Source organism: Canis lupus, chromosome 21 (assembly GCF_048164855.1).
Source record: "Canis lupus baileyi chromosome 21, mCanLup2.hap1, whole genome shotgun sequence".
NCBI classification, from domain to species: domain Eukaryota; kingdom Metazoa; phylum Chordata; class Mammalia; order Carnivora; family Canidae; genus Canis; species Canis lupus.
The window spans coordinates 35,111,423-35,135,233 of NC_132858.1; the positions used below are offsets into that span (position 1 = coordinate 35,111,423).

Genomic DNA, 23,811 nt, shown 5'->3' on the forward strand with positions numbered 1-23,811 from the left:
TGTCTTCTTTTATAAGTGAAATATTAGATTGCTTATTTTAAGCTAAACAAATTTACTGAAACTCAACAATGTCCTAAGTTAATGTATCAAAAATAAGTAATGGTGATGAAAGAAAGGAATAGTGTACCGATCTATATTGCTACCACCAGATAGTTTTCAGGGTCTTAGGTAAAAACTCAAATTTGCGTTTTTGTAATCAGACATTGAATTTAAAATAAGTCTACATTGTTTTTGTTGTTCTTTTGCATTTTTTTTGTTTATTCTAAATATTCTATTTTTGTAGTACATACTTGTTCTCCCAAGGATAGATACGCACACAGGTAAATGTATGTGTGTTGGCAATGCATGTTGGTGTGTAGTGACAGGGCTCCTTAAACAAAAATAAAGTTGATTTCCTAAAATTGTAATCACATTATGAAAAAATGCTAATGCTAAAATCCTCAAATATCATCTTTCCAGTCAAAGGATTATTCATTTTATTCTAGTTAATTTTTACATTTTCCTCTCAAATGTATCTATTTTTAACAAATGGAGACATAGGTTTAGCATTAATTGGCAGGCACCCTTTCTGCACAGATGTTACTTGTTTCTTTTTCCTCTCTCTCATAGAAATAAACATATCTGTGGAGGATCATTGATAAAGGAAAGTTGGATTCTTACTGCAAGACAATGTTTCCCCTCTCGGTAAAGTGTTTCTGAAGCCAATATTTGTTTTGAGCACTTAAAAATATGTAAAACCTCCATTTAGCTTTTAGACTTAGAATATGTATTCACTTAACAGATTCACCAGCACGGCATGAACAAATTAATTTCTTTCTTTAGATTTAACTCACAAAATTCACTTTGACTTAATTGACATTTGTGACTAGATACTACTTCTGTTCATTTCTTTCCACAATTTTTTTTCTTTTTTTTTTTCTTTTTTTTTTCTTTTTTTTTTTCTTTTTTTTTCCCTTTTTTTTTCTTTTTTTTTTTCTTTCCACAATTGACATTATTCTCATTTGGGGGGAAATTTTGCTAGAATTATGTAAATAATTTTTTTTCCTCAACCTCTTCCTTGCAATGCTACATTTCTAGATAGAAATTCTTTTCTGAATTATCAACAAATTTCTCTCAAGTCTCACTTGTCCTTTCTTATGTAGATACAGCATCCAAATCATCCCGGGAATAATTTTTAATGAGAATTAGCCTAAGGAAAAGTTAAGGAGGCAGCATTTGTAAGCTTACTTCCTGATTCTCATCAAAGTCACTTGTATTTTGTTAGAATAAATTTTCAATCATCATTGATAAGCCAAACATATACAAAGCGAAGATAAGAAGGAAAATCTACAGAAAATTATAATTTATGTAATGTGCTTTACCTGAGAATTTTTCTCACGTGATTTACTCTTAAACATAATCAAAAGGTTGTTTTTTTGTTTTAAATAACAGTTTAGAATTTGAGCAGTTTAAAGGCTCTTTCTGCTTATGTGTACTTGTAGCATTCCAGATCTCTCATAACAAATATGTTGCCCTTTATTATTTTTGATGCAAATTTTAAATTTAGTTATTTATCTGCTCTTATAAGCTAAAATAATAATATGGGTGAACAATATCACCCAATTTAAAATTATATTTTACATTTAAATTTTTAATTTAGAAACAGAGACTTGAAAGATTATGAAGCTTGGCTTGGGATTCATGACGTCCACGGAAAAGGAGATGAGAAACGCAAACAGGTTCTGAATGTTTCCCAGCTGGTATATGGGCCTGAAGGATCAGATCTGGTATTACTGAAGCTTGCTAGGTTAGTTGCTTAAGAAGGCTTTATATTTTTAACCTACAATGGAATTAGTGAAGCTTTTTCTTTATATATGTGGCTATTCTTTCTCTTTTATGTAAATTTATTATAAAAGCATATGTCACATGTCATATGTGTGTGTATTACACAGAGACAAAGAGAGTCATCTTCAAAATTTTCAAAACTTAATAAATTAAGTTTGACCAATAGTCTGATCAGCCTGCTCCAAAACCAAAACTTAGTGAATAATCATCTGATAACTTTAATAGGTAAAATAATGCATAAAAAAGCAGTGACCATTACCATTTAGCAAGTAATATTAACAAGTAAGTGACTCATTTCTCTGCTATCTACTCCTACTTCTACTACAAACATGTAGTAGACATTCCCTTTTTCTTTTTTTGAGAAACAAGACTTCTTATTCTCAATATCATATTAAAGATTAACACTAAATTTAAATTTATTAATTCTGTGTTGAATTCAATCAAGGGTATTTACCATTGCATTTCCTATTTTCAGGCCCGCTATCCTGGATGATTTTGTTAGTACAATCGATTTACCTAATTATGGATGCACCATTCCTGAAAAAACCACTTGCAGTGTTTATGGCTGGGGTTATACTGGATGTAAGCTATTTTTAAAAATATAAGACAACATTATACTTATTTTATTTAAAACAATTCTATTTGTTTCTCATTTTTCTCACCTTACCCTGTGTTGATTAACTGTACATTTTTGCTCCATTCTAGCGATCAACTTTGATGGTCTATTACGAGTAGCACATCTCTATATTATGGGGAATGAGAAATGCAGCCAATACCATCAAGGGAAGGTGACACTGAATGAGTCTGAAATATGTGCTGGAGCTGAAAATATTGTATCAGGACCATGTGAGGTAAAAAGGGCATTTTTAAAAAATAAGAAGTATATAGTAAATATCATAGATTCTTATGTTTCTTTTTTGTTTGGTCCATTTTTCTCAAATAAAAATCATTGTCTACCAACTTGTTCTAAGAGAGAGAAATTGGGGAAAGATAATCCCCTTCATTAGTCTTGTGCACTTATTTTAACTAAATAGTACGAAAAACCATGTTTCATTATCAGCAAGCTAAGATGAGATTTGTCTCTCAAAACAGCAATAACCTAATACAGCCAGAACTCTAATGGAAAGCTGTTCAAATTAAAAGTCTCCAATATGTAGTTTGATACAATAGCTTGCATTTTTCTAATGTTTTCTAAAGTTATCCGATCTCCCCAAGTTCTCCCTGAATGAACTCTATGCCTGATTTTAAACTTTTAAATGTGTTTTTGGTTAAGCCAGTGTATGTATGCTTGTGTGTGTATGTGTGTGTGGGAGGTGGGGGATTAAACAAATTCTATTTTAGAAAACCAAAAGGTCGAAGTTGGTGACTTTAAGAGCTTGAACATTTTCATTTGTTAGGCAACTGTTCTTTCAACTTGACAGTGCTCCTATCCCTATTGTACATAGACAAGCTGTTAAACCATTATTTTATGTGTAATATTTTCTTTACTTTTTAAATTTTAACAATTTTAATCAATTTTTATACACATTTTGTTATTTTTAAATTATTTCTGAAGTTGAGAACATTTTTTTACATTTTTGTTAAAATTTTAATTCCAGTGTGGTTAACATACAGTGTTAGTCTATGGTATACAATATAGTGATTCAAAAATTCTATACATCATTACTCAGTGCTCATCATGATAAATGTACTCTTAATCCCCATCACCTATGTCATCCATCCTACCCAACCCCACTCTGGTAAGCATCAGTGTGTTCTTTATTGTTAAGATTTGTTTTTTGGGGTTTTTTTCTTTGTTTTGTATCTTAAATTCCCCATATGAATGATTTCAAAAATCATATGGTACTTGTCTTTCTCTGACTGGCTTATTTCACTTGGCATTATACACTCTAGATTCATCCATGTTCCTGCAAATGGCAAGATTTCATTCTTTTTTTATGGCTGAGTAATATCCCAGTGTGTGTGTGTCTTCTTTATCCATTCATCTCTTCTATTAAGGGACCCTTGAGCTGCTTCCATAATTTGGCTATTGTAAATAATATTGCAATAAACATAGGGGTGCACGTATCCTATTGAATCATTGTTTTCATACTTCTTGGGTAAATACCCAGTAGTGGAATTACTGGATCATACAGTAGTTCTATTTTTTAATTTTTTGAGGAACCTCCACGCTGTCTTCCACGGTAGTTGTACCAGTTTACATTCTCACCAGTAGTGCAAGAGAATGCCTTGTTTTTCCACATCGTGGCTAATGCTTGTTGCTTCTAGTAGTTTTGATTTTAGCCCTTCTGATAGGTATGAGGTGGTATCTCATTGTAGTTTTGATTTGCATTCCCCTGATTATGAGTGATGTTGAACCTCTTGTCACGTGTCTGTTCAAAATGTTTGTTCATGTCTTCTGCTCATTTTTCAATTGGATCATTCATTTTTTAGAGTGTTGACCTATATAAGGTTTATATATTTTGGATGCTAACTCTTCATCAGATATGTCATTTGCAAATATCTTCTTCCATTCATTGGGTAGCCTTTTTTAGTTTGTTGACTATTTCCTTCACTGTGCAGAAGGTTTTTATATTGATGCTTGATGTAGTCCCAGTAATTTATTTTCGCCTTTGTTTCCTTTGCCTCAAAGGACATATCTAGAAAAATATTGTTATGACTGATATCAAAGAAATTACTGCCAGTGCTTTCAGTGGTTTCAAGTCTCACATTATGTTCTTAATCCATTTTGAATTTGTGTGAATTATTTGTGTGTATGGTGTAAGAAAGTGGTCCAGTTTCATTCTTTGCATATTGCTGTCCAGTTTTCCCAACACCATTTGTTGAAGAGATGGTCTTTTTCCCATTGCATCTTCTTCCTCCTTTGTTGAAGATTAATTGACTATATATAATTGTTGGTTTATTTCTGGATTTTCTATTCTGTTCCGTTGATCTATGTGTCTATTTTTGCCAGTACCATGCAGTTTGGTTATGACAGCTTTGTAATATATCTTGAAATCTAACATTGTGATACCTCCAGTTTTGTTCTTATAATTTTTCATTTGCTTTGGCTCTTCAGGGTCTTTTATGGTTCCATACAAATTTTAGAGGTTTTGTTTTCTTTTTTCTAGTTATGTATAAAATGCTATTGGTATTTTGATAGGAATTGCATTATATTTATAGATTCCTCTATAGCATGGACATTTTAACAATATTTGTTCTCTCAGGCCACGAACATGGAGTATCTTTTCATTTCTTTGTGTCATCTTCAATTTCTTTCATCATTGTTTTATAGTTTTCAGAACACAGGTCTTTCACCACCTTGGTTAAGTCTATTCCTAGGCCTTTTATTATCTTTGGTGCAATTGTAAATGGGATTGTTTTCTTATTTCTCTTTCTGATACTTTATTATTAGTATTATTATATTTATTATTAGTATATGGAAATACAATAGATTTCTATGCATTGGTTTTGTATACTGTGACCTCACTGAATTCATTTGTCCGTTCTAGTAGTTTTTTTGGTGGAGTCTTTAGGGTTTCCTGTTTAGAGTATCATGTCATCTGCAAATAGTGAAAGTTTGACTTCTTCCTCACTGATTTGAATACCTTTGATTTCTTTTTGGTATCTGATTGCTATGGCGAGGACTTCTAGTACTATGTTACATAAAAATGGTGAGAGTGAACTTCCCTTTCTTGTTCCTGACTATATAAGAAGAGCTCTCAGTTTTTTCCCACTGAAGATTATATTAGCTATGGGTTTTTCATAGATGGCCTTTATAATGTTGAGGTGTGTTCCCTCCAAACCCACTTTCTTAAAGGTTTTTGTCATGAATGGATGTCATATTTGTCAAATGCTTTTTCTATATCTTTTGAAACAATCATATGGTTTTTATCCATTCTGTTATTCATGTGATTCATGTTATTCATGTTGATTGATTTGCAAATATTGAACCAATCTTATACCCCAGGAATGAATCTCACTTGGTCATGATGAATGATTTTTTAAATGTATTGTTGGATTTGGTTTACTAATATTTTGTTGAGAATTTCTGCATCTATGTTCATCAGGGATATTGGCCTGTAGTTCTCTTTTTTCTCTAGTGTCTTTATCTGGTTTTGATATCAAGGTAATGCTAGCTAGCATCATAGAATGAATTTGGAAGCTTTTCTTCCTCTTCTATTTTGGGATTCTTTGCAAATAGGTATTAACTCTTCTTTAAATGTTTGGTAGAAGTCCTCTGTGAAGCCTTCTGCTCCTCAACTTTTGTTTGTTGGGAGGGTTGTTTTTTTTTTTTTTTTTTCTGATTTAATTTCATTGGTGGTAATTGGTTTACTTAAATTTTCTATTTCTTCCTGATTCAGTTTTGGGAAGTTATATGTTTCTAGGAATTTATTCATTTCTTCTAGGTTGCCCAATTTGTTGGCATGTAATTTTTCATAACATTCTCTTATAATTGTTTGTATTTCTGTAGTGTCAATTTTTATCTCTTTTTCATATCTGATTTTATTTGAGTCCTCTCTTTGTCTCTCTCTATGATGAATCTGGCTAAAGGTTAATTAATTTTGTTGATCTTTTTAGGGGGTCCCTGGGTGGCTCAGTTGGTTAAGTGTCTGCTTTGGCTCAGGTCATGATCTTGGGGTCCTGGGATTGGGTCCCGCATTGGGTTCCCTGCTTAGTGGGAAGTCTGCTTCTCCCTCTTCCTCTCCCCTTCCTTCTTGCTTATACTCTCTGTCCTTTCTAGTGCTCTCTCTCTCTCTCAAATAAATAAAATCTTAAAAAAAAAATTGTTGATCTTTTCAAAGAGCCAGCTTCTGTTTTCATTGATCTGTTCTATTGATTTTTTTTCTTTCTGTTTTATTTCTACTCTAATCTGTATTATTCCCTTCCTTTTGCAGGGTTTGAGTTTTGTTTGTTCTTTTTCTAGGTTCTTTCAGTGTGAGGTTAGGTTATTTTTTCTTGCTTTGTGAGGTAGACCTGTGTTGCTATAAATTTCCATTTTACAACAGCTTTTGCTACGTCCCAAAGATTTTAGACCATGTGTTTTTATTTTCACTTGTCTCCATGTATTTTTGGTTTCCTCTTTGATTTCTTGGTTAACTCATTCACTCTTTAGTAGTGTGTTATTTAACCTACATATATTTGTCGTCTTTCTAGTATTTTCTTGTGGTTGATTTCTAGTTTCATGGTGATGCAGTTGGAAAAGATGCACGGTACACCTCTGATCTTTTTCAATTTGTTAAGACTTGTTTTGTGGCCTTATATGTAATCTATTCCGGAGAATGTCATATGCAGAATTGAAAAGAATGTGTATTCTACTGTTTTAGGATGGAATGCTCTGAATATATGTCAAATCCATCTGGTTCATTCATTGTGTCATTCAAAGCCACTATTTGTTGATTTTCCATTTGGATGATCTATCCATTGATATAAGTGGGGTCTTAAAAGTTTTCCTACTAGTATTGTGTTACCATCAATTATTTCCTTTATGTTTGTTATTAGCTGCTTTATGTACTAGGCTGCTCCCATGGTGGGTGCATAAATATTTACGATTGTTATATCTTCTTGTCGGATTGTTCCCTGTATGATTATATAGTGTCCCTCTTTGTCTCTTGTTACAGTTTTTGTTTTAAAGTCTGTTTTGTCTGATAAAATTATTGCCACCCCAGCTTTCTTTTCACTTCCATTTGCATGGTAAATGCTTTTCCATCCTCTCCCTTCCAATCTACATATGTTTAGGTGTGAAATTATTTCTAGGCAGCGTATACATGGGTCTTGCTTTTTTATCCATTCTGTTACCTTATGTCTTTTGATTGGAATGTTTAGATGTATTTTGAATGTAAGAGACACAGTCTCTAAGCCTAGGAGCTATGGAGTTGAGGAATACTCTGTGAGGTAAGGCATGGAATGAGGAAAGTAAATAGTGAAATATCTTTTGACATGTAGGAAAAAATTCTGAATATGGAGTATAAATATGTGCTGCCATGCATGCGCTATATATATTGATCTGAGATTCTATTCCTGAAAAAAAAAAAAAGCTTATTACTAAGTCAGAGTTTTAAAAACTGCTTTAAAATGATATAGTTAGAAACAGATTGTGTATTTATAACCACTTTCAAATTTGATGTTTTTCCAGTAGACCAGTATTACTATGTTCATTATTAGAATTGAAAATCTGCTAGGAGAAAGCTTGATTGATTGATTGATTGATTGATCTTGCTTACCTACCTACTTATACTAAAAGCCATTTATTTATTTATTTATTTATTTATTTATTTATTTATTTATTCATTTATTTATTTATTTATTTATATTTATATTTTACTTATTTATTCATGACAGAGAGAGAGAGGCAGAGACACAGGCAGAGGGAGGGAGAAGCAGGCTCCCTGCTGGGAGCCTGATGCGGGACTTGATCCCAGAGCCCTGGGATCACGTCCTGAGCCAAAGGCAGGCAGTCAACCACTGAGCCCCCCAGGTGCCCTTTCAGTGGTGCATCAAAAGCCTTTTAAACTAAAGTTTTGAGCTCAACACAGCTTCAAGATCATTTAAGAGGCCATGCACTTTTCTGGCCTTTTTGCTGTTACAAAAATGCTTCAGCAACTGCTCAGCAGGAACAGCCTCTAAGGTGATGTATTATCTGTATATTTTTAGAGTTCTAATTTTAGCATTGAATTATTTATTATAGTATCATATATTTATTTTTTATCCATATTGACAAGAAAATTTTAAATTGATTCTGTCACTTCCTAGAAATGCATTTATCTTCCAGAATGCTTTTTTTTTTAATTTTAATATCACTTATATTTCAAATAAGATAATATAATCCCTGAAGCCGCTGAAATCTAAACACTGAAGAAAATCTCCCAAATGTTTATATAATAGCAATAGGATCACATTTGGTGAAAGTCTGCCAAAGTGAATTGCTTTGGAGAATTATTTGTATCAGTGATCACTGGTACATTTATTTAAAAATCAGATTTATTAACTCGTATGGCATGGTTCATACAATGTCTCCTGGAATAAACTCTTTTCCCTTATTGTGTTATCTCCTACTTCACCCGCACCTTGATTTTCCCCATCATACAATGCCCGTAGCACTCTTCTTTACACTTGTTACAGAACTAAATTCTGCAGTAGTTCATCTCATCACATCACTGTTAGGGAAAATTCAAGGTAGTCTCACTCCTCTCACACAAGGATGCCAGAAGCCAGTCATTGCAATCTTAGAAGGTTACATCGTGCATGAAAGTGATGTAACGTATTTGCAATAATTATATATAATAATACACATTAGTATATACATGTTTATAAAAATATATACACAAATCAATCAGTTTATCATCTTTCATCTGTCACCTGTGTCTGATGATAAAATAGGGTAACTATATAAGAAATGCCATGAAATTATAGGCTACCTTCCACAAAGGGAACTATGAGATATATATAAGTATATTAACTACAAATACAGTAGTAAATACAAAAATATTCTTTCTTTATGCCTGAAAATGTAATTTGCAAACAATAAATAGAATTATTTTATCAATTAGAATTTATATTTAATTTGCTAAAATCTTTCTGGGGACAAGATTGAAGGAAGGAAAACAAAAAGCTTTAGAAATAAGGGAATTTGTGATGAAATTTAATCATTAAAATTGTATGATTATAGGTGGAATACAAAAGTTCTTGTATTTTTCAACATTTTCTAAATTTTCTATATTGAACATATTTTGAACATGAGAAGAAAATAAAAGTAAATATAAAGTGTACCCTCTAAATAGCTATTTGGTGTTATTTGGTGTTAATCTGCATTCAACAGAGAAAAACCCTCTTTAAAAGATGAGTAAATATTTTGTATAAGGCAAATCATTCTTTTTTGTTTAAAGATTTTATGTATGTATGTATGTATTTATTTATGAGTGTGTGTGCAAGCAGGGAGAGGAGCAGAGGGAGAAGGGCAAGTAAATTCTGTGCTGAGTGTGGAGCCTGATGCAGGGCTCGATCCCATGACCATGAGATCATGACCTGAGCTGAACTCAAGAGCACTCAGGGTGAATACTCCACAGGACAAGACTTTGAATTTTTGTACTTCTGTCACTCTGACTTGGGTAATTCAGTAGAAAGATGACCAATGGTCTAGTACATCTCTTGGTGTCTTCATATCTCAGTTGCAGCTATTCTCTTTTTTTGTATGTGTATATTTGAGATATAAATCTATATAGAAGATACTCATGAATTCTTAACTTTTGTTTCTAAAATAATACTTTGTTGTCCTTGTTGTTATTGTTGCATGTCTTTCTCTTAGGGAGATTATGGTGGCCCACTTGTTTGCGAACAACATAAAATGAGGATGGTTCTTGGCGTCATTGTTCCTGGTCGTGGATGTGCCATTCCAAATCGTCCTGGCATTTTTGTCCGAGTAGCATATTATGCAAAATGGATACACAAAATTATATTAACGTATAAGATACAACAGTCATAGCTGATGTAACTGTGTCTGAAGCTTCCATCAATACAATTCTCTTTTACACGAAGATTTCGGAGAACATGGAATTAAAGTGTCACTTAAAACAATCCTAAGACAACTACTTGAGTGTCATGTTTGTTAAGATACTCATTAATATTTATGGGTGTTTTCTGTTGTTTTGTTTGTCAGTGTTATTTTGTAAATGTTGAAGTGAATTAAGGTACATGCAAGTGTAGTAACATATCTCCTGAAGATACTTGAATGGATTAAAAATTGCAAAGGTATAATTGCTGGATGATAAAAGATTTAACAGAAAAGTTCAATTAACCTCTCTACGCTGCTTTCCAAGGTTAGTTTATGAATAAACCATAAGTTAAACATTATTTTAACCTCACAAAGACAATTTATACCTGTGTCCTTAAATTGTAACTCTATATTAAATTATATTACCTTTCATATACCATACATTATATTTCATTCATTTCTCCTCACTGTGTATCCTGTAATACTGGTACACATACTTTTTACAAAATCATGTACCCATATATTCAGACCTGGGTACAATGTGCATGCACTAGAGTTCAAATCATGGTATATGTATGTAACCTCTAAATATTCTGAAAGTATGTATTTGTAGTTTTTCCTTAAGAGAAAAATAGAAATTTCTGAAGATTAGTAGAAATTTTAGGGAAAGATGCAAAATAGAAGTGATCAGCTCATTCTCTGTAAATAATCTGCAGATGACCTCTACTGGTTGGCATTTAAGGTGTGGTCATGACCCACAAAGTTAAGTAACATCTAATCTAGGTGTTTAAATATATTTATCATCCTAGTCATTGTGTAGTTTCTAATTCTTAAAGGGAAGAGGGTATATGTGTATCAGTATTATTTCTTTCCTTCAAATTTAGGGAACCTTATTTATGCAAGATACTTTTATATCCACTTTCCTAAAGTATTTTCTTTATTTTTCTTAGGCAATTGTCTAATTGAAGCTTAAAAATGTATTTAAGTAGGTTAACTCTAAGACTTGCTGCTGTGATTGGCTTGTAACTCACTTTCTTTAAATTTTTAAAAATTATTTTGGAGGAAAATTTCCATATATCCCCAATGATTTGTAAATAGACTTTCATCAAACTATGAATTAAAGTATATCTTGAAGAAAAAAAAATCAGAATACATTTATCAACCTGAAAGTTTTTAGCCTAATAAAATTTTACTCAAGTAAAGGGAAAAACTGTAAAAGGAAAGGAAAGGAAAGGAGCTAGCTTATCTAAACTCTGAATTCAATTATTTTTTAAAGTGGAGTTGAATCTGCAGAATGAAATATTTTATCAAGATGTCTTCATTTTATCTTATTTTGTTTTACATAGATCTTTGTAATGCCATGGGGAATATCCATTCAAATTTTGTATTCTGTCTCATAAAACCAAATTATCATATTTATTGTTATGTTTGACATGATTAGCTAAAAAGTCATGTATTTGTCAAGAAATGAGACAACAAGGACTAATAGAATAGGCTGTGAATTTTCACAAAATCATTCTATACAAACTTAAAAATAATTATTTGAGTGATTCCAATCCATTTCTCTAATTTGTTTCTCTTAAATGGTATCAATTAAGGCCAGAGATCCAAACAATGCTCTAAACGCCTCAAAGGATACTGTTCAATCTTGAGTAAAATGCTCTTAAATTATTTGAAGCTTAGTCCATAGAGTATAGGACAGAAAATCCAGAAATGCCTATGCAGATCCAGAAATGTATATCTGAATTGTGCCATACAAATTGAACATACTGTAATAAAATATGTTCTGGTATCAAGGAACAGTGAAAGCGAAGAGAGATCCAGAAAGTCATCAGTCCACACCATCTTCTTTGATTGCATTTTTCTTTATGCAATATATCATTTTAATCAAAACACTGGGAATTTCAAAGATATATTGTCCCTAAATTAGAGTATTTTTCATTTTTTTTCTGGACGAACTGGCAAAATTTGATTAAGTCATATATTAATGATACTTGTTAAACATTTATGAAATTCTAATATGTCTAAATACTCACATTTTAAAATATTTCTTTTTTGTCTTTTCCTGTAAATTTCCACAGAGAGATGGGATTACCTAGACATAAGATGCAGCTAACTTTTTAGATATTTTGAACTCAATGTTTTCCATTTTATTATAGGGTGAAAACATACCACCAATAAAACCATCAACATGGTGCACAAAGGAGTCCTAGTTTTGGGAAGTTCCCTTTGTAATAGAGGGAGATCAGTAAAATTAATAATAAAAGCAAGATGAGCAAGATTCATGGTAGGACAATGAAAAATCACTGTTTTTAGGTGGTAGGACAATGAATAATCATATCATTTTTCTCTGGCAAAAAGATACTATTTCCTGGTCATTCTTTTCTTAATAAATGACAAAAAATGAAAATCCAACTTATCCAAAATCCATTGTATTTTGAGTAATGGACAAAAAGATATTTTAAATTAGAAGTTTTCAGTGCTATTTTTGTTTGGGCTGTTTGAATGATGGTGATGTGCTGTTGTAATTGTGGACATTTTCTTATGTCTGCCAGGAATAGTAATGTAAAATTAAAATATTTGTCATAATGCCTCTGCCGTGCAGAAGGGATGATAATCCTTTTGTATACTTCTTTAATTTTATTGTAAAATATGTAATGAGTTTTACCTATTTGCTGTGGGCAGGTCCTCAGTAAAATGGTTTATATTGAGTCAATTTCTAGTATTAACAGGCTCTTGCTTGCTATCTAAGTGTTTCAAATTATGGGAACCATGAGACACTGGAAGGCAAGGATAATAACAATAACGGCATGTGATAGAAAAATTGTATTTCACTTATTCCTGTGAATATTTCTTGTTGGTACCAATGGTACTATACAAAGTGAATGTTATAGCCACAACATTCTCTTAAAAAAAAAAAAAAAGCACTGTCAAGAAGTGAGAAATTACTGTCAGACATTTTTTGTTGTTTGCTAAATATCTTCTTTCTTTCTTTTTTTTTTTTTTTTTTAAAGAAAACTGGTATGGCAATATAGAAATCATGAGGTAAAGAATTTTAATAAACTCTAATACTAAAAACCTTTAAATTGTTTACTAAGGGTCCAAATAAACTTTTAAGTATATCCCATCTTTATAGACAAACTCATGAGAACAATAAAATTAACTTGAATAAAAAGACATAGTCTATGTGTAAATACTTTTCACAATAAAGTACAAAAAGAAGTTATCTTTCAATGTTCAAGTGAGTTTTGTACTAAAAATTTACTAATACAAAAAAAAGTTAAAATTTTCCAGTCCCAAAAATCTTGACAGTGTATTTTAAGTAGGTTCATTTCCATTTGCACAGAAAGTTTCTTTCTTTAGGAAACTGAAAATGGAATACTGTGGATGTTATGACTGTTTGTCTTGGTGTAAATAGGAAATTGATAAGCTGCCTATTGAGTGGTATAGCTGGATGCTTACCCAAAAAGGGAACACTGTGGTTATGACTTGTGTATAAAGTTTCTGTAGTTAATAAAGTTGCTATTTTTATAACCATGATTATATTATTATTCTTAATAATAATAAAATATTTTATCAAAATGCTTCCTTTCTCTTATTATAATTATCTACATGGACATATTTGAATCTGCTCGAGGGCTTACTGCAGAAAACAACAATGATCTCATTGACAGAAATTGCATTACTTTGTTGCAATGAAGACTAGAACTAAGACAAATAATCATTATTTTATTCCAACTTCTATCCATGGCATTATCAGCGGTCTTCAGTAAACTATTAATCTCTATGCATTTTGATTTCTCCCACTCTAATATATAATTATTTAGTCATTTTCATATTTGGTAGCATGGTGCTATGATATAACTTGCTAATAAAAGCAAAATATTGTTATGAATGATCATCTAAATTCCTTTACTATATCACTAAAAGTAATTGTAATTGATTCAATAAATCAATTTGGAGTATAGCTTTAAAATATGCATTAAATTCAGTATAAATGTGAATCTACCAGACTCACCTAATTAAAATCAAAAGCAAGTCTGGAAGAACAGTTTATCAACCAATCTAACCAAAAAGAGCTCTGTAACCTACTGATTATTTCTATAAAAAAATTTTTTTTTAATTTTTATTTATTTATGATAGTCACAGAGAGAGAGAGAGAGAGAGGCAGAGACATAGGCAGAGGGAGAAGCAGGCTCCATGCACCGGGAGCCCGACGTGGGACTCGATTCCGGGTCTCAAGGATTCCGCCCTGGGCCAAAGGCAGGCGCTAAACCACTGCGCCACCCAGGGATCCCTGATTATTTCAAGTTATATTGCCTCTTCCTCAAAAAAGTTGTACTATTAATTTTCTGGCATAGATGCCTATATCAAATGATAATTAGTGTATCTAATTCTAGAGCCCTTGATAGTATCTGATCTTCCTAATAATTATTATCTAAGAAGAATATATGCATTTATTCATTTCTGGTATCAGTATTTCTGATAGCAGTATCAAAGAATCTATCTATCATCTATCTATCTATCTATCATCTATCCAGACTCTTACATTTACAAATCTCAACTTATCTTAATTGCATGTATGGTTTAGGAAAGCCAAAATTTAAAAGTAACTTCAAGATAAAAAGAGTATTTGTAGTAATTCGGTCAAAGTTTACAGTCCTATGAAGAATACATTATAGCCTAAACCACCGCTAAGCAAGACAGAAAATACTGGATAAAGGAAATAATTCAAAAGAATGTGTGATTATAGATTATGTACATGAATTTTTTTAAAGATTTTATCTATTTGACAGACAGCACGTGTGCGCACAAGCAGGGTGAGGGGCAGAGGGAGAGGGACAAGCAGACTCCCCACTGAGCAGAGTGCCTGATGCCCAGTGGGGCTCAATCCCAGGACCTCGGGATCATCAACAGAGTCAAAGGCAGACGTTTAACTACTGAGCCACCCCGGCGCCCAGATTATATATATATATATAATTGTATGTTTTTAAAAGGTAGAGAACAACATCAAAACAAACAAAACCTATCAATCTGACATATTTTCTAACTCCAAACTGACTTTGGGCCCTCATTTTTCTCAAACACTCCTGAACACCCATCACTTTATTTTCATCATTTTATTTCACATCATAAATGTCTTCACTTTTAAACTTCATGTCTGTGTTCAAAAGTTCCTGTAAATACCAGGCTTCTCTTTAACTCTCCCAACCTTCAAAGGTCATGCAATTTCCCTTGTGATCCATCCTCAACATCTTTATTTAGAAGTCATTACTTCTTCAACTCTACTGCTGGGTTTGTGATGGTTTCTTTCCACTTGTTATCAGTCTGTCTATGACTGCCCACATGAGATTTATTTTGTTTTGTTTTGTTTTCTGTTTCGCTTTTATTTTTATTTTTTTAAGATTTTATTTATTTATTCATGAGAGACACAGAGAGAAGCAGAGATATAGGCAAAGGGGGAAGTAGGTTCCCTGCAGGGAGCCCCATGTGGGACTGGATCCCAGGTCCCAGGATCCCACTCTGAGCCAAAGACAAACGCTCAACCGCTGAGCCACCCAGGGGCCCCTGTTTTATTCTGCTTAACTTTTAATGTGTAAAATGCCTCCACTCAGTTTGGGCTGCTTGGAGACATCAGCAACATCTTGTTATCAATATTTGTATGTTTCTTATTTTGCACAATGCTTCACCTGTAATGATATCTTAAAATATTTTGCAATTATTAATATTTTATCATCCACCCTCTTTTTGAAGTTTTATAAGTATTACACAGAGATGTGCAACTTTTGTAAAGATTAGGCAACTTCAATAGAGGTTAAGAATCTTAGGGCTTCATTTTTAATTACATTATTTAGATTTCAATTAGTAAATGAGACTTTTTCAATTGTTTATTGTATTTCATACACTAGAGCATGCATCTAGAAAAGCGAGGAGTTATCAACTCTGAAGAGTTTATACCTTTATATTTATAAATGTAGTTATTAATAAAAAATGGATAACTAGATGGTAGCTTGCTAATGGATGCAGGTGTGTACTTTATGTAAACATGTGATACAAAACCTGATACAGTTTTGATTACATCTGTGAATGTTTTCCCATGTGAATGCTTTCTCCTTTACACGCTTCCACAAAGCACTGATGTCATAACATTGAGGGGAAAAGGATCATACCAATTATTGCAAAAATATTCTGAGGCAGCAATAGTCTACTCATTAGATATATGCAAATATGCCATCTGCTGTGCATTGAGTAGTTTCACAATATTGTTATTCAATTAGCAAACGGTTTTCATTTGGTGAATTTTCATAACTGAGAGAAATCAACTTGGGTAACATGTTGCAATGAAGTGACATGAAGGGGTAGATGAATTTTCATATTTTTTCATACATATTTAAAGTTTTACAAAGATGTTCAGTTTTCAGAGTCTAATTTTTTTAAGTTGCTAAAATTCAAATGCAGTGATAGTTTAGAATATAGGATTATACCCTAAAGTGAAAACTTTATAACCTACCAAAGAAAAATAATGAAAAATTTGACACTATGGAATGATAAAAATCATTAAAGATCTTTAGAGGAGAAACAAGAAGGTGCACTTTGGTTGTTCCAAGAGTTATTCTAAGAAGAAATGCTCAGGTCCTTCTGGTTAAGAGAGTAAGAATACAGGGAAAATAAGCTTGATATTTCAGTCAGATAGTTTAGGTACCATTCAGAATCTTCACATTCTGAAGACATCATAATGCATAAATGAATATGAAAACTCATAGAAGCTCTTACTGTGCATATTTCTTAAAATGGAAATATTTCTTCAATGACTTAGGTAAGCTTTACCCAAACTTTTCTCTCATGGGACATTATTCTGCAGGACGCTTTAAAGCTGTAACGAAAACAAAATGTTTGGGACTTGACTAACATTTAGGGATGCTGGGCTACTTTATACAGGTCACCTTATTGAAGAGTTCTCAGGGACCTTTGGACGATCATATGTGTTCTGAAGCTCCATGAGAGAGCATGGTATGACATATTCTTGAACTTTACCCCTTTAAAATTATGTAGACAATAGTTACACCCTTAGCATTACAGATCTGCTAAATACTGTGCAGGAAAACTTGATTTACATATTTATTTTCTGAAAAGAAGTCAGTGGTAACTACATACTATGAGATTTCTATTGTCTTTTAGAATCTAGATATTTCTTTTCTTAAAAAAATCTCCCAGCAATCTTTCCATTTGGCAAATTTTTGCCTTTTTACACTCAATCTGGTAAAATTCAGACACTTAGGAAGAGTTGAAGCATATTTTTCCTGACATATGTATTCCATCTACTTTGACCTCTCATATAATATTATCAACATAAAAGAATGATGACACAAAAATATGAAAGTGATACTGTTTCACACCCAAAGGTTAAAAAAAAAAAAAAGGCCAAAACACCATAGTGTTTTCCCATCTTGCTAGCCCTCACAATGTCCCCACATCAGCTGAAATTTCCAGTGTTGGAAACAGGGGAGCTAAGGGAGAAAATGGTAAGTAAAGGTTATAAAAGAAAGCAAAATGAAAAGAGGAAAAGGAAAATAAACCTGGAGGGAAGCTGGGCGACATTTTCTGTGGTCTTTACAGGGACCCAGAAGTAAAGTGAGAAAAAGATCTAAATCATTATTCTTTATTAGGCTCTTTCCTTCTTAGTCATAACTCTGCATTTCCCAGATCCACGCGTAATCACTAAGTGTAATGAGTCATCCTAAAATAAACAAACATAGAGTCTGAGCATGGATCGTCTGCCTTCACAATGTCCGATTTTTATTCTTTCATTCTTTCCACCTTTTTTATTTGCCGCCTCCATCAATTATATCTTAACTGTGATCCAAAGTAACAGGGAAACGCAAAGCTTTCCCTAAATCACCGTCACTCTCTAAAGCTTTACAACACTGCTCTCAGCTTCAAGGGCGTCAGCATCTTTCCATTGCCATAACTTACAGGTGGACCTGGCTGGAGCCTCTGCACGGCAGCTAAACGGGAAAGAGCTGGGGTGCCAGATGGAGATGCAAGGCGAGAGCTTAACTGTCTACTTGACATCACTGCTTGGATGTGCTGTCACCGTCTAAACATGTATCCAAAACCAAACAACAATACCTTCCGTCCCTTCGATCTTCTCCACAAAAGGCACATGGATCTGGTTTACTCAAACCAGGATCCAGAAAGTTAGTTTTTACCTGTGTTGTGTCTCCCCCTCTCTTTCTGAACAAACTCTAAGAGATCGGTTTCATTTCCCAAATATATGCTTTATCTTTCACACGTCTTCATCTCCAGTGGCTCCACCATGACCCAAGCCACAATTCTCTTTTGCCTTCAATTACTACAATAATATCAAAACATCTCTCCATATTTACTCCAAACCATTTTCTATCCTGTTTCTAAAGTACACGTTTTAAAATATAGCTGCATCATACTAGTGCTTAAAATCCTTCAGTGATTTCCCACTGGCCTGCCAATACCTCTATGGACTGTCCTTGACTGTCCCACTCACCCAGCACTTCTCCTTTTGCCCATTACATTTATCTATAGCAGACTCTTTCCATCCTAAGAGTATGTTAAGCTCTTTCCTTCCCTGAAGTCTTTGTCTATGCTATTCTTTCTGCCTGGAATTACCACCCCCCCGCCCCCCACCCCCCCACACACACTAGTTTTTGTCTGACTAATGCCTATTTCATCCTCAGCTTAAATGTCACCAGTTGTCCCCCCACCCACTCTCCTGACCCAGTTACACATTACACATCTGAAAGTATGATACACTTCTATTTCGGAGTACTTACCTCAGTTAATCACGTTGATATTTGTATATATATATATTTTTTTTCTCTCCTGTTAGGCTGTAAGCTCTGTGAGAACATGAAGGGCTAAGTTTAAATTCTTCACATATTTATCTTCCGTACTGGCTAAACCCTACATGATAAATATTTGTTACATGAATGTGTCAGTAATTATCTGCTTGCAGCATTTTTTCCCCTCTGATCAGTTCCAAAATATAATGACATATACATCTCTAAATTTTATTTACTATTACAATAGTAGTATCTTCAAAGTCCTTTCATGGTAGTGTCAGGGAGGTGGTTTCTACTAGCTTTCGTCATACATTTTGTATTATGTGAGCAAATGTTTATTGATCATTTACTATGTGCTAGTCACTGGAAGTATAATAGTGAATAAATAAAACTGGGCCCCTACCCTCATTATAAATACAGAGAAGTGTGGGAGACAAACACAAAACAAGAACATGAAATCGTATCTGAGAAGAGCAAAGAGCTTCTGGAACATACCAGATTTTGCAGAGCTTTTTGTCTCATCTTTTCTTAATCCTTCTATATTGCTGTAGTCTTAAAGTCTGCCAATTTGAATATTATTTTTCTTTTTTTGAACACTTCCATCATTGCATTACTATTTGTTTAACTAAGTTTAGAGTTACTTTTCTTTTATCTTCCCCTTTCTTGGTTCAGTTTTTCCAGGTTCCTAATCTTTTAAATCCTGCCCTTTCTTCGTTACATTCTCAAGAATCTCATAACACTTTTAGTAGATTCAGAGAGGTTTATACATTTATCATCAGGAGAATAACACAACTTCTCAAACAGAGAGAACATGAGCAATTATTTGAGATGAAATTATAAAGGTTTCTTTTGCTAGCACAAGACTGATCAGTGTTTTATCATCATAAGCTTTTAATTATATTTGAAGATGATCTAATAATAATACATAATGCTTATTCAGTGCTTTCTATTTGCCAGGCTCTGTTTTATCTCATTTAATCATTATTACAATGTTACATAGGCAAGTTCTACAACTATATCCACTTTAGAGAAAAGGAAGTGTTCAAATAATTTGTAATATGAACACACTTGGGGCTTATTTTTAATATTAAATCTGCTTGACCCTTTCCTTCCATTATGTTGAATGAACATTTAACTTAATTATTTTCCCAAAAAGTAGGCTAAAAGGGGAAACTCTTATTTAAACAAGAAAACGTTGCTATCATCTGTGCAGGATATGAGCAAGAAGCTATTCAGAGGTCAAACTGTTTTTCAAGTACGCCTGGCCCAGAGTTCTGTGAGGCATCAATTAGAGGACCATGGCTTTCTCACCTTCAAATATGAATGGCTAAAGTATGAGTTGCTTGCAATACTAATTACTATGGAATTGAAGTTTGAAGGTAAGGCGGCTAGTTTAGAAGGGGAAGCTTCTTTATCTTTGATGGGGGAGGGGATATAGCTATTGACAAAGAAAAGCAACATGCCTATGAGATAGAAATAGTAAGAACTTCAGAGAAACAGGTATGGTAAGAATTCAAAGGCACCCATATGGGGAAGAAAAAGCCCAGAACCTATTCTGAAGCAAAAAAAAAAAAAAAAAAAAAAAAAAAGAATAGTGCCTGTCCTTTATTGTAGATATCCCGGGGGTGTTTTATGAAAGAGGGAAACACCTTCAAAGGCCATTTATAATCTTTTACATAGGACCACTGCAGTCCCAGAAAAAAAAAAAAAAAACATGATTTACATATTTATCTTTGCATTATATTACATGGAATAAGAAACGTTGAGAGCTCCAAAGACATGCTAGAAATCACGCCTTTGATTTACAGAGGAAAAAAAAAAGGAAGAGAAAAGTGAATTATCTTGCCCAGTCACACAGCTAGAGGTACCGCCAGTGCTGGAAATAAATGCACTCCTTTTTTAATTCAACACCTTGATTTTATCATTTACTTAGTTTGAAACTGAGATCGTAAATATAAAAAACATAATAGTCAAAACCTCAGAAGAACTGTAGTACTTAAAAAGAATTTTAAAAGAAGAGTTAAAAAGAAAACCTTAAAATACTGCCCGAGCAAAAGGGAGGTCTAACTTACTTTCTTGCCTAAGGGCATGTGGACGAAGGCCTGGTAGAGAGGGGGTCCCAGGTAGAGTTCTAAGACCCTTCACAGGGAGTGAGCCAATGCGGAGGTCATTTGGCTTCCTTCCCCAGCACAGTTTGTGATGTGATCCCATCCCTGGTGGGAAGAAGCCTTCTAAGGACAAGCTGGGGGATTAATTTTCTCACAAAAATGGAATGACTGTGGGACCATCCTTCCCAAGTGGTGGGGAAGTAAACCTGCTGGGGCTAACCAACTCAGGAATCTGCGAGAGCTCCTCACCCAGAGAGGTGATTCTATTTCTTAAAGCAGCTTTAGAAGATTGCTTCTGAAAAGAGAAGAAAGAGAAGAAGAAAGAAGAAGAAGAAGAAGAAGAAGAAGAAGAAGAAGAAGAAGAAGAAGAAGAAGAAGAAGAAGAAAGAAAGAAGGAAGAAGAAGAAGAAGGAAGAAGAAAAAGAAGAAAAGAAGAATGAATGAATGAAGAAGAAAGAAGAATGAATGAATGAAGAAGAAAGAAGAAAAGAAGAAGAAGAAGAAGAAGAAGAAGAAGAAGAAGAAGAAGAAGAAGAAGAAGAAGAAAGAAGGAAGAAGAAGAAGAAGGAAGAAGAAAAAGAAGAAGAAAAGAAGAAGAATGAATGAATGAAGAAGAAAGAAGAAAGAAGAAGAATGAATGAATGAAGAAGAAAGAAGAAGAAGAAGAAGAAGAAGAAGAAGAAGAAGAAGAAGAAGAAGAAGAAGAAGAAGGAGGAGGAGGAGGAGGAAAAGAAGATTGGTTCTGTTGCAGATTAGAATTGCTTCCAGTTCCTCAGTTCGGGCCAGGGGTGTCCTGTGGTTGTACAACCTGTGACTTCGAAAGTCTAGCTCTAAGTTTCCTAAAGATAAGGTCACACACGGGTTTAAGAGCTTATTTAATAGTAGTCTAGTTCCTGCTGTTATACACATGATCCATAGAGCCCTCAGCCACCTTCACTCATCAGTTTGAACCTTTAAACTCTGTCTCTACGTGCCCTGGAATACCATCAGCATCTGCAGGACATTCGCATGTCCTGAAACAAAATGAAAAGCCCACCTTAGTCCAGTGCTCCCGTCTGCAAACTGCAGTGTCTTTCCTTCACGAATCGTTTTGATGGGCAAGAGGAAGGACTGTTAATGTGGCCTCTGCTCATTTGAAGCTTTATCCCTTCAGCCTCGAGTTAAAAATGCAGTTGCAAAAACTTGACTTTCATGTGTGTGTTTTTTTAAGCAAAGACAAACTGAAAAAAAAATGTTGTTTTTATTAACCACACAATAATGTGGCATGCATTTTAGTCAGTTGAATTTTCTGGACCTTTCTTACAGTGTTATGCTTGGAGGTTAGTGTATCTAGAGTCCTGAATCCTCTCCTGGGTTTTACTCAGGAAGACAAGCACTCTGTGCACCTCTCCACCTGGAGGTCCAACGGGTACTTCAAATGTTATTTTCCAAACTCAGAATGTGTTTGGAAATGTGGCTTCCCTCCAAACCTGATTCTCCTCTAACATTTTCTGTTTCATATTCTAGTTGTGGCAGTATCACCTGCAAACCCCTGAAACTAGAGTGAGAGCCACGGTCCACCCCATCCGTCTCTCACTTCCCCACAGCTCAGCCAGCCAGGTCTTCTGATTTTGACACCTAATTATGCCTTGAAAAATCATTATTCCTCTTCTTTTTTTAACCTCGTTTTGCTCAGGTAAAGCCCTCCTGATGTCTCTCGACCATTACAGTATCCTAAAGTGCCAAATTCACATTTGTTCTCCTTTAAACCATCATCGTCTGTGCTGTTTTAATGATCTACATAAAAGAGACATAAGGCACACGCAGCCCATGCCTACAGTCATTCTTTGGCTCTCCATCTGCCGGGATACAGACCCCAAACCACTTAGTGACTTCAGAGCTCACTCAGTGCATCTCCCCCCCCTTCCTCCGTGCTAACTGCATTTCAGACAAAAAGATACCATGTTAGCTGCTTGAAAGAAAGGGATTTGTTTTGTTTTAATGTTTGTTTCTTTTCATTTGTTCCTTTGTCTCTTGCCTCAATAACTTTGTCATGAATCTTCTGTCTTCCTGAAATCGTTCTGCCTCCCATCTCCACTCTCTGCTATGTTCTACTTAAGTTTTTGAGTTTGACCCTAGGTGTAACCTCTTTTTGGCCTTTATCCCAACCAGCTGGCTGGCTGGATCCCACATTCTTGTTCAGTTCCTGCCAGCCTCATTGTCTGGGAGCAAAACACTGCTCTAGATCTGTTCCATCTGTTTTTAGATGGATATCCTTAAAGAACCTATTTTCCCTGTAGCAACAGGGTGGAGAGATAACAAACTAGTATCACTACAATACACACTTAAAGTAAGTATTGATGTAATTCTCTAACTCACCTAGTGCTAGTAGCATTTTGTTGAAATGACAGGGTGATGCTACATGCTAAGTATTCTCCTCAAAGTTGGAACAATTTTGAATAGTTGGTAAGAAGGGGGAAAAAGACTTAAAGATCTTCTTCAGAAGAGTAAATCTCCTTTATCACAGAGTTTGCTAGTGCTCCCCCAAACCCATTTTGTAGTGGATTTAAGTCCCTTCTGCAAGGATGGCTGCCGTGGTCCAGACCATGGC

At 34.0% G+C, this 23,811-nt stretch overlaps 1 protein-coding gene across 5 annotated transcripts in view; it reads left to right on the top strand.

The window, feature by feature from the left end:
* The window catches only part of HGF (hepatocyte growth factor), an 80,135-nt gene extending 66,835 nt beyond the window's left edge, over positions 1-13,300 (top strand). For 4 of the 5 annotated variants that reach the window (XM_072791369.1, XM_072791368.1, XM_072791367.1 and 1 more), the window contains 5 exons: positions 610-684; positions 1,640-1,786; positions 2,300-2,406; positions 2,530-2,675; positions 10,109-13,300. In XM_072791369.1, coding sequence (XP_072647470.1) covers positions 610-684; positions 1,640-1,786; positions 2,300-2,406; positions 2,530-2,675; positions 10,109-10,285 — 652 coding nt within the window. In that variant the 3' untranslated portion in view covers positions 10,286-13,300. The remainder of the gene's footprint in view (positions 1-609; positions 685-1,639; positions 1,787-2,299; positions 2,407-2,529; positions 2,676-10,108) is intronic. The other variant, XM_072791370.1, reaches the window with a different exon arrangement.
* Positions 13,301-23,811: the final 10,511 nt, after the last annotated feature.